The 12,467-nt window shown below is 42.3% G+C and overlaps 1 protein-coding gene across 1 annotated transcript in view; it reads right to left on the bottom strand.

Annotated features, from left to right (window-relative positions):
- USP50 (ubiquitin specific peptidase 50) overlaps positions 1 to 582 on the bottom strand; it is a 54,394-nt gene extending 53,812 nt beyond the window's left edge. The window contains 1 exon segment of the mRNA XM_033190134.1: positions 334 to 582. Within this exon segment, the coding sequence (XP_033046025.1) occupies positions 334 to 338 (5 nt within the window). The 5' untranslated portion in view covers positions 339 to 582.
- Positions 583 to 12,467: the final 11,885 nt, after the last annotated feature.

The raw sequence follows: 12,467 nt of genomic DNA, 5'->3' as shown, positions 1-12,467 counted from the left end.
CTGCCTTATAGGATGGTTGTGAGGATTATGAAGGTATCATGCAAGGTACTTGACACAGTTTCATCAATAAATGACAACTTAAAAACTTTTTTTAAGTGACTGGTCTAGGATGTCCTTCCCAGTAAGCTACAGGATTAGAGTGTTCATGCCAATTAGCCAGACCTGCCTGCACAGAGAGAACCTGAGGGTTCCAAAGGGCACCTCCTCTCCCTGCACAGAGCTTCCTCTTGTAATTTTTTATATCGTGCCAGGCAACCTGGTATCTACGTCCTCTGGGATTTTTCTTTCCATATATTGTATCTAAAGTTGGGGCTCCATGAGACAGTGACTCACCTCATACATGCTTTTAAGCACAGTTATGCCAGTTTGAAAAGTGTTCACTGTTATAAGAATGGTCATTTTCACTTTTACTCACTGATACCACAGGAGGTCCTAGACTGTCACCCTTTAGGAAGAACATGTATTTATTGCCAAGATATTAGGTACAATCTTCCTTCCTTTCGGGGGACCTCCCATGGGTCACACCTGGGAGAACCCTCCTGCATGTAGCGTGTATCCCCTGACTCCTCTGAGTTGGGCTTATCTAGAAAGCTGTAGTAGATCAAGGCTCACAGGACATAGTAGATACCGAAGTCATCTGCAGGGAGAGATCGCTGAGAAGTCATTTTAATGGAACCACGTTGGAATTTCACTTCTATTCAGCAGCTACAACTATTCCTTTCAACTTCATTTCTCTGAGCCTGTTAACACTGACTTTTTGTTTTAAACAACTGATATGCTCCTCTCTCTTCCAGTAGCTGCAAACTGATTTTCACCTGTATCAGGCACCACTCCAACTTGGATTTTCCATACATCATAATCCTTTCCATTCACCTTCAAGATTCTAGCATGTTGCCATGAGACACTGTTACTTGGTTGTCTGAAATGTTTTAAAAAGATTAGGCTTCAGAGAATGAACTACATATAACCTCCCTTCCTCCATCACTCAGTTTCTCTTGCGTGTGTATATATTACACACACACACACTTACATGTGCACAAAAGATTTACCGCCACTGAGTTAGTGGACACTACGGCAACCCTGCCTGCTTTGGGCAGTCATTCCCCCTTACCAGCGACTACACCACACCTAGGAGCCCTGAGGGAATTTCCTCACCGTGAGGAGGGAGGACTTTCACTTCTATTCAGGAGCTACATCTATCTGGACTGAATCCTGGATCAGAAAAAAAAAAATTGCCATAAAAGAACATTATGGGAACAATTGATGAAATTTGAATATGGATAATATGCAGATAGTTTTTTCTATTAATGTTGAATCTTCTGAATTTGATAAAATTGTACTGTGTTTATGCAAGGGGATGCCCTTGTTCTTAGAAAATACACACTAAAGTTTTTTGGGGGACAGGGGCATGATATATGCAACCTGTTTTCAAACGGTTCAGGAAGACACAGGGACCCGAGGACGGGAAGGAAGGGGAGTGATAAAGCATATACTGTAAAGCCACACGCCAGCAGTTGGTGAACCCAAGTGAAGGCCCACTAAAGAGCATTATTCTTGCAACTCTTCTGCGAGTTTAAAAAATTAAAAAGAGGCCGGGAGCGGTGGCTCACGACTGTAATCCTAACACTTTGGGAGGCGGAGGCGGGCGGATCACGAGGTCAGGAGATCGAGACTATCCTGGCTAACACGGTGAAACCCCGTCTCCACTAAAAAATACAAAAAATTAGCCGGGCGTGGTGGCGGGCGCCTGTAGTCCCAGCTAGTCGGGAGGCTGAGGCAGGAGAATGGCGTGAACCCGGGAGGCGGAGCTTGCAGTGAGCTGAGATCCGGCCACTGCACTCCAGCCTGGGCGACAGAGCAAGACTCCGTCTCAAAACAAAACAAAAAAAAACAAAAACAAAAAAACAAAAACGAAAAAAGTGAACATAGTAAACTAGTGAATAGAAGTGGAGATAACTAATTCCTTAACTCAGAGAGAAAGCTTTGGATAATTCACCATTAAGCATGATGTTTGCAGTCATAGTTTTGAAGAGCTGTAATCATGAATGGATAGATTCATGATTGTGACCAGATTTCTCTGTATTTATTGAGGTAATCATGAGATTTTCTTCCTTATTCTGTTATTGTTGTTCATTATGAATGATGGTCACATATTAAACTAATCTTCTATTCCTCAGGTATATTTTGTTTGTGATGCAGTTATTTTCATGAATTGTTGGGTTCTAGTTGTTAATCTTTTTGTTCAAGAGTTTCGTATCTATGTTCATGAGTTAGATTATCTATGTGTTAATGTTCTGTGCTATATAACAAACTACTAAACTTAGTTTAAAACCAGACATGGGGCCGGGCGCGGTGGCTCAAGCCTGTAATCCCAGCACTTTGGGAGGCTGAGACGGGCGGATCACGACGTCAGGAGATCGAGACCATCCTGGCTAACACAGTGAAACCCCGTCTCTACTAAAAAAATACAAAAAACTAGCCAGGTGAGGTGGTGGACGCCTGTAGTCCCAGCTACTCGGGAGGCTGAGGCAGGAGAATGGCGTAAACTCGGGAGGCAGAGCTTACAGTGAGCTGAGATCCGGCCACTGCACTCCAGCCTGGGCAACAGAGCGAGACTCTGTCTCAAAAAAAAAACAAAAAACAAAAAACAAAACCAGACATGGGGCTAGGTGTGGTGGCTCATGCCTATAATTCCAGCACTTGGGGAGGCCGAGGTAGGAGGATCGCTTGAGTCCAGGAATTCAAGACCACTTTGGGCAACACAGTGAGAATATCCCTCACCCCCACCCCCATTCCCCCTCCACTCCACTCCCCACCCTCCCTCTACCAATAATAATAATAATTAGCTGGGCATGGTGGCATATGACTGTAGTTCCAGCTACTCAGGAGGCCAAGATGGAAGGATCACTTGAGCCCAGGAGGTCAAGTTTGCAGCGAGCTGTGATTGTGCCATTGTGCTCCAGCCTGGGTGACAGAGTGAGACCCTGTCTCAAAAAGAACCCCAAAAGCCAGGAGTGGTGGCTCATACTTGCAATCTCAGCACTTTGGGAGCCTGAGGCGGACAGATCACTTGAGGCCAGGAGTTAGAGACCAGCCTGGCCAACATGGCGAAACCCTGTCTCTACTGAAAATACAAAAAGAATAGCTGGGCATGGTGGTGCAGGCCTGTAACCCCAGCTACTCTGGAGGCTGAGGCACGAGAATCCCTTGAACCCGGGAGGCAGAAATCGCAGTGAGTCAAGATCACGCCACTGCCCTCTAGCCTTGAGACAGAACAAGACTCTGTCTCAAAACAAAACAAAACACAAAAAGGAAAACCAGATATAGTTTAGCTGAGATCTCACATTGCATTTAGTTGTCATGTCTCCTTTAGGCTCCTTCAACCTGAAACGGTTCTATGTATTTCCTTGATTTTAATGAACTTGACTTTTGAAGATTACTGACCAATTATTGTGAAGAATATCCCTTAATTTCTATTCAGAAGCTACATCTATCCAGACTGAATCCTGGATCAGAAAAAAAAAAAATCGCCATAAAAGAACATTATGGGAACAATGTTGTCTGATGTTTCCTCATTAGATTCACATTATGCATTTTTATGAAGAATATCACTGAAGTGAAGCTGTGTTCATATTGCATTTGTATCAAATGTCATACAATTTTGATTTGTCCCAGCACTGGTTATGTGAACTGTGATTAACTGTGATAACTTGAATGAAGTGGAGTCTCCCAGATTTCTCCAATGTAGTTTTTCCTTTTGTAATCATCAGGAAGCATTTTGCAGGGAGGACTTTGAGACTATGTAAATGCTCTGTTCCTCATCAAACTTTCATACACTAGTTTTAGCAATTGATGTTTCTTGGCCGGATTAATTTTTGCTATGGTGATTGCCAAGTGGTGATTTTCTAATATCAGTATTCTGACTACATTCATCTGTTGGTACTCTACTATAAAGAGAAGTTTCTCCATTTCTTTTTTTTCTTTTGAGACAGGGTCTCACTGTCCCCCAGGCTGGAGTGCAGTGGCACAATCTCAGCTCCCTGCAACCTTCACTTCCCGGGCTTAAGCGATTCTCCAGCTTCAGCCTCCTGTGTAGCTGGGACTACAGGCGTGTGTCACCAACACCTGGATAATTTTTGTATTTTTTGTGGAGACAGGGTTTTGCCATGTTGCCCATGCTGGTCTTGAACTTCTGAGCTTGAGGCGATCCACCTTGGCCTCCCAAAGTGTTGTGATTACAGGCGTGAGCCACCGCACCTGGCTATGTCTCTGTTTATTCTTTTATTTTAATCAGCATGGACTCACAAATTCCCGTTTTGTTCAATGGATTACATCTGATATTTTATTTATTTATTTTTAAATTATACTTTAAGCTCTGGGATACATGTACAGAACGTGCAGGTTACATAGGTATACATGTGCCATGGTGATTTGCTGCACCCATCAACCTGTCATCTACTTTAGCTATCTCTCCTAATGCTATCCTTCCTTTTGCCACCCACTCCCTGACAGGCCTTGGTGTGTGATGTTCCCCTCCCTGTGTCCACATGTTCTCATTACTCAACTCCCGCTTATGAGAACATGTGGTGTTTGGTTTTCTGTTCCTGTGATAGTTTGCTGAGAATGATGGTTTCCAGCTTCATCCATGTCCCTGCAAAGGACATGAACTCATCCTTTTTTATGGGTGCACATCTGATATTTTCTTTTTCTTTTTTTTTTTTTTTGAGACAGGGTGTCGCTCTGTTGCTCACTGGAGTGCAGTGGTGTGATCTTGGCTCACTGCAGCCTCAACTTCTTGGGCTCAAGCAATCCTTCTGCCTCAGCCTCCTGAGTAGCTGGGACTACATCACATGCCACTACACCCAGCTAGTTTTTAATTTTGTTGTAGAGATGGGGGTTTCACTATGTTGCCCAGGCTGGTCTTGAGCTCTTGGTCTCAAGCTCAACCACTTCACCCTCTTAAAGTACTGGGATTACAGGTGTGAGCCAACATGCCTGGCCATGATTTTTTTTGGATGTTCAAATTGTCTCAAGATTAGCCTGCAGGAAGCCCTTCAAGATGTCTTCTGTATCCATTTGACATGTCCTCATTGTTCTTTGAGCACTTCCTCTTTTTGGCACAGCAAGATCTTCCAGAGTACCATTCCTGCCCCAATCCTGAAGTCAGGTGTTTCTCCGAGCCCTGGTTCCTTTCAGTGAAGAATGGTATTTAGAAACCAAGATCTGGGAGCTGGGTATAGTCATGTTATTACAGCATTGCTGCTTCCAGGTCCTCATGCATACATACATCCACATCCATAGGTACATCTCTCCTTTTTTTTTTTTTTCAGTATTGCTACCATACTGAATATATCTTGATATTTTGGGAACCACGAATTCATGCCAGTAATTCCAATTCCAAACCTATAATTCAGGATTTATTCTAGTTTCCTCCCTTTTACATATTTACAACCCCATCTCCAACAGAGAGGCACCTCCCATTGTCCTCAATATATTTCCTTATTTGATCAACCCCTCTGCATATAACTAATCTCCTGTCGCTGCTGACATCAACCCCACTCCCCTCTTTACACAACACACAAGCACTATCCTCACCCTGCTTTGCTGATACACCTCACCAGGTCACTGTTGCCTCCCACCATCAACACCTATGACTGGTCTGAAACCTAATGGATTTTAGACTAAATGACAAATGAATGAAGATGAAGGGGACCTGGGGCCTGGTCTTCCTGTTAGTGTGGGTGTGTATGTTTGAGACAGCATCTTGCCATGTTGCTTAGGCACCTCCTGAACTCCCAGGCTCAAATTATCTTACTGCATCAGCCTCCCAAGTAGCTGGGATTACAGGCGTGAGCCACACCTGGCCCTAGTGGATTATTTTGTAAAAATCCTCTCCTTCCCCTCAAACTTTTTTATTTCCTTCTAATGGCCAAGAAGTTGTGTTTGTTTTTATAATTGTTTATTTCCTTTAAATATTAAAAAAAAAAAAGTAACCTGTTACCTTAATCTATTTGGGTCTAAGGTTTGAATAGCAAAGAATACTGTATTATCCCAACCTATTTGGTTTCTAAACTCTGGATGCCGTGAGTTTGTGTGAAAATGTACATTAATTTATATAGTCCCTGAGCTCACAGTGGAAGTGAGGATAGCAAGGGCTACCCACATTTAGAATTACCTTTCAGTGTCAAAAACACCCATAATTTCTCCCAAATAGAAACGAAACCTTTAGTGTGCTTTTACTATCTTCCTCTGAATCACTTCAATATTTTAAAAAATTTTATTCTAGTTTACATTTTTCAAAAAACATTTGTGACCAGGTGCAGTGGCTTGCACTGGTAATCCCAGCGCTTTGTGAGGCTGAGGCACTGAGGATTGCTTGCAGTTGGTTCAAGACCAGGATGGGTAACACAGTGATACCTCATCTCTAAAATAACAAAACAAAACAAACAAGTCAGTAAGCATTTAAATTTGTGTGTTTCATACACCATTGTTTACTTCTGTGCCTTTTTTTCCCCCTTGTGTCTTCCTATTTATTTTTCTTTGAAGATATCCTTAACATTTTCCAGAAAGCATGGGTAGTAGACTTTCTGGGAATGCCATCACATGACTGGATTCAACTTCCTCCCTCTTTCCCCTACGAATATTGCTTTGCTGCCTCTTACATACAGGAGCTAAGAATTTTTTTTTTTTTTTAAGACAGGGTCTCACTCTGTTGCCCAGGGTGGAGTGCAGGGGCACAAACACAGCTTACTGTAAACTCTGCCTCCCAGGCTCAAGCAATCCTCCTACCTCAGATTCCAGAGTAGCTGGGACTACAGGTGCATGCCACCACACCTGGCTTTTTTTTTTTTTTTTTTTTTTTTTGGTAGAGACAAGTGTCACTATGTTGCCCAAGCTGGTCTCGAACTCCTGGGCTTACGTGAACCTCCCACCTCAGTCTCCCAAAGTGCTGGAATTACAGGTGTGAGCCACCATGCCTGGCCTACTATGTGAGAATTTTGATGTCAATCTGTTCCTTGTCAACTTTTTATTTCTTTACTTGCAAAATCACAAAATGTGGCATTTAGTGGGTTGTTTCCTTCCTTCTAGCGTTTTTATTCTAGGACTTCTATTAAACAGTTATTGTGGCCAGTCATAGTGGTTCATACCTGTAATCTCAACACTTTGGGAGGCCAAGTTGGGTATATCACTTGAGCCCAGGAGTTTGAGACCAGCTTGGGCAACTTAATGAAACCCCATCACTACAGAAAAACAGAAAAATATCAGCTGGGTGTGGTGGTGGGCGAGGCTGAAGTGGGAGGATCGCTTGAGCCTGGGACATGGAGGTTGCAGTGAGCCAAGATCACACCACTGCACTCCAGCCTGGGCGAGAGTGAGACTGTCTCAAAATAAAACAAAAACCCCCAAAACACAAAAAGCTATGGTATCTCATTTATTAATCCAGAAAACGTGCATTTACTTTATGCCACTCATCATGCTACGTGTGTAATACTGAATAAAATACAAGTATTCACTCATATAGTTAACAAACCATTGACAACTTACTGACAACTTGGATTATTCTCTGCACTTCCAGCTCTTCCCACATTTTCTATCATTATTATTATTATTTTTTTTAACTTTTTTGTTGAGATGAGGTCTCAATATGTTGCCCAGGCTGGTCTGGAACTCCTGGTCTCAAGCGATCCTCCAGCCTCAGTCTCCCTAAATGCTGGGGTTAAAGGCATGAGCCAACACGACTGGCCTCATTAGTCTTCTTACATACGCATTTGTATGTAGTTGAACACTTGTATGATTACTTTAGCTTTACATTTGGTGCTTGTGGCCACTTTTTTTTTTTTTTTTTTTGAGACGGAGTCTCGCTCTGCCGCCCAGGCTGGAGTGCAGTGGCCGGGTCTCAGCTCACTGCAAGCTCCGCCTCCTGGGTTTACGCCATTCTCCTGCCTCAGCCTCCCAAGCAGCTGGGACTACAGGCGCCCGCCATGTCGCCCGGCTAGTTTTTTGTATTTTTTTAGTAGAGACGGGGTTTCACCATGTTAGCCAGGATGGTCTCGATCTCCTGACCTCGTGATCCGCCCGTCTCGGCCTCCCAAAGTGCTGGGATTACAGGCTTGAGCCACCGCGCCCGGCCGTGGCCACTTTTTATTAATACCTTGTACCATCCTGCCCCAACTTTTAGCCTTTTTCCCCTAATCTCATTCTTAAAGAGTAACTTAAAAGTGCCTGTTTCCAAACGTTGAGATGGGTTAGACTTATGCACTCTGATGCACATTACACACATTTACAAAGATCTTAAGTGTATGGTCATACTTTAATTAGAGTACTAATGGAAGAAGCTACAGCATAAATTCCTTCATAGGAAAAAAAATTACTCTCAGAATGTTTTCTGTTTCCCATCATGTCCTCCTGTCCTCATTGGAATTCCCGAATTAAAAAGGTAGCAAAGAGGGACCCAATACTTGAGACCTCCACGTGCCAATATTTAACTCATTCCGCTTTCACACCACCACCATTAAGTACTGTCAGAAAGGGTTGCTCAGTAAGCCAGTCACTCATGGAATAAGTGGCAGGGTAAGAATGACAGTCCGAGTCTATTTAGATCCATTCTGCACTGCAGTGTATTATAATGCCGTAGCTCCACAACTGAAAGACCCTTAATGTCAGTACTTCATTCTTTAATTGTTAAACAGTATTCCATTGGATGGATATATACATATCCAATGTATACATGAAGAAATAACTATTCAGACCTCAGGCCATTTTAAAATTAGGCTGTCTCATTTTTTTTTTTTGAGATGGAGTCTGCAATTGTCCTGCCTCAGCCTCCCAACTAGCTGGGATTATAGGCATGAGCCATCACACCCAGCTAATTTAGTATTTTTAGTAGAGATGGGGTTTCACCATGTTGTTCAGACTGGTCCCAAATTCCTGACGTCAAGTGATCCACCCACCTCTGCCTCCCCAAGTGCTGCGATTACAGGAACGAGCCACTGCATCTGACCTCTTATTTCAATTTTATTGATTGCTATGTCTATCATAGTATCACATACTGTCTTGATTATTGTAGTTCTTTATGGGAAGGAGTATTTTAATAGCCTTTTAGATAGCTGCAGATATTCTTGAGGATGAGGACACGAAAACTGGATTAGTAGTTTCCTAAAGGTTAACTATAATGTAGACTCTGAAACCTCATACACCTTTTCTACTATGTTAGATCTTTCACTCATGCATTATTTTGTAATACTATGCGTTGGTCATTCCGAAAATCCTGGTTTAGTTATGCAGATCTTCGAAACACTGACACATCTCATTATATACTAATCATTTTTGGCCTGGCGCAGTGGCTCATGCTTGTAATACCAGCACTTTGGGAGGCCAAGGCGGGCGGATCACCTGAGGTCAGGAGTTCATGACCAGCCTGGCCAACATGGTGAAATCCCGTCTCTACTAAAAGCACAAAAATTAGCTGGGCATGGTGGCTCATGCCTGCAATCCCAGTTACTTGGGAGGCTGAGGCAGGAGAATCACTTGAACCTGGGAGGCGGGGGTTGCAATGAGTGGAGATCACGCTACTGTCCTCCAGCCTTGGCATCAAGAGTAAAGATCTGTCTCAAAAAAATTTTTTTTTTTTTTAAAATATCAACACTACTGATGTCATTAGGAAAGTATTAGGAAGCTATAGTGCTACCGGTGTTAAAGGCAAGTTTTCCAAAATTCTAATTTTCACTTGATTCATGGTAAGGTTCTGGCAGTTTTACCCATCACTGCTTTTACTCCATCAATAAAACTCTCAACACAGTGAAAAAGGCGAATAATATCTTAGTATTATAAGAAGTTTTGACCTTATCTTACGTACCCCTTGAAATTGTCCTGGGGAGTCTCTCAGGGGTCTGTGACCCACCATGAGCACCACTGACCTAATTAATAACGGATCCAGGCAATGACCATCAAAAAGACAAGCAGGCATGTGTTTCCTAACAGAATTATATACCCCCACCAATGAAGCATTCTTACCAAAAATTCAATACTGAATCTATCAGGCCTTTAGACCTAACTAACAACTAGTTTATGACACATGCAGGAAACAATCAGCAAAATCTCAAATGCAGTAAACTTTTCAGGACAAATAAGTTGGTTCTTCAAAACATAAGCTGGGGGCAAAGATGAGACAGAAACCTACACACTAAGAGACTTTACAAACAAGCGATTGTTGGCCGGGTACAATGGCTCGTGCCTAAAATCCCAGCACTTTGGGAGGCGAAGGCAGAGGCAGGCGAATCACTTGAGGTCAGGAGTCGGAGACCAGCCTGGCCAACATGGTGAAACCTCGTCTCTACTAAAAATACAAAAATTAGCCTGTACAAAAATACAAAAAAAAAAAACCAAATTAGGTATGGCAGCATGTGCCTGTAGTCCCAGGTACTTGGGAGGCTAAGTCAGGAGAAGCACTTGAACCCGGGAAGCGAAGGTTATCACTCCACTGTACTTCAGCTTGGGCAACAGAGCAAGACTGTCTCCAATAAAAAAACAAAACGAGCCAGCAACTGCAATGTATGGACCTTCTGTGTCCTAATACAAATTACTTAAAACAAATGTTTTTTAGAACAATGATTATATGTTTGACAACAGTTTTGGTTAAATTTTCAGGTGTCATAATGTTAAATTTCTTCATATTTAAGAAACATATACTGATACTTATAATTAAAATGAAAGAAAAATTGTGCAATGCAGGATTACACAGAAATTCCAAGGGAAATACAAGGAGAGAGCCTAATGTTGGTTCGGACAGCACATGAAGAAAGTGCTCTGTTCACTGGTGTTATTTACTGTTAGCCTGAAGTGTGTGCTTTTTCTGAAGAACAACCACATCCCCTCCCACCTTCATGCTCACCAGTGTGGAATCATGGGCCCAGGAACGGAACTCTGCTTTAAGGAGTTTCCAAAGAAGTTAGAATAAGAAAATCATATTCTAGAGAGGACCAGAGCCTCAGCCTGGAATTTTCTTGAGAAAAAGCACACAGATTATTTGGAACCTTTAAATACAGATGCCTTGCTGACACCCAGCTAGGAAGCAACTAAGATCAGATATGCTAAATAAGGAGAAATTTAAAAACCCCTGTTGTGTAGACACACCATTTTCTATAAATAATTACTTGATCTTTCAAGTGATAAAGAGCCATTTATTGAGTATTCTTGCTTTGACTGTCTACTTAAGCATATAAGACTACAACATTATGACCTATTTTTTCAAGAGGAAGTCTGGTATTATGGAAGAACACTTTGTCATTCAGACTTTTTTTCTTACAGTGTGCCCATCACAAACCAGGCAGCAAGCAAGGTACTGGGTGCTCCTCATCCGGTGAAGTCTCGAGGGTCCCCTCCCTCTGTGAAGCATATCACCTAGTGGGGTAGGCTGCTAGCTACTAACTATGAAAGCAACATAGTCTGACTTGAGAGTGGGGAAACTGGAACAAGGGAGTAATTTTTATATTTTTCTTCATATTTAAAAACATTTTCTAAACAATCCAATATAATCTTTTCTATAATTTCCAATACAATCAACATGTATTACTTGTAAAATAATGGCATACATATATCGACACACTGAAGAAGGTATACTATTAGAAAACTTTTGCAGAAAATAATTCCACATTTTTTTTTTTTTTTTGAGATGGAGTTTTGCTCTGTCACCCAAGCTGGAGTGCAGTGGCAGCGATCTCTGCTAACTGCAACCTCTGCCTCCTGGGTTCAAGCAATTCTCCTGCCTCAGCCTCTTGAGTAGCTGGGACTACAGGCACGTGCCACCACCCACGGATAATTTTTTATTTTTAGTAGGGATGGGGTTTCACCATGTTGGCCAGGCTGGTCTCGAACTCCCGACCTCAGATGATTCCTTGGCTTCCCAAAGTGCTGGGATTACAGGCGTGAGCCACTGCACCTGGCTGAGAATTCCACATTTTAAGACTATGGTAAAAGAGTTTTATTCTCTTCAGTAAGATGAGGTTGAGAATAAAAAATTAAAGAGATTAAGCAAATGACACTTTTACATCACAGGGTAATAATAATAAACATCAATAATCTAAAAAAAAAATACTTATTGGGGATGAAAAATGTGGTTTACAAGTAAACTGTTACTTTCTAGACTTAACCCAAGAAGTTAATGGAGTAGGTGTGTTTCAGTAAAGTAACAGGAAATGGTACAGAAACCACCAATGGTCATCATGATTGGGAGTCAATATAGCACATAATTTACAGCACAGATGAGGCTGGGTGCAGCAAGTTCATGCCTGCAATTCCAGCACTTTGGGCGGCTCAGGCGAGAGGATCACTTCAGCCCAGCAATTTGAGACCAGCCTGGGCAACACAGCAAGACCCCATCTCTACAAAATACATATTTAAAATTAGCTGGGTATTGACCAGGTATGGTGGCTCAAGCCTATAATCCCAGCATTTGGGCAGCTGGGGGA

The sequence above is a fragment of the Trachypithecus francoisi genome, unplaced genomic scaffold, assembly GCF_009764315.1.
Source record: "Trachypithecus francoisi isolate TF-2019V2 unplaced genomic scaffold, Tfra_2.0 Lachesis_group3, whole genome shotgun sequence".
NCBI lineage: Eukaryota > Metazoa > Chordata > Mammalia > Primates > Cercopithecidae > Trachypithecus > Trachypithecus francoisi.
Note: the sequence above shows the minus strand (reverse complement) of the source record. Positions and strands in the feature narration are given on the sequence as shown.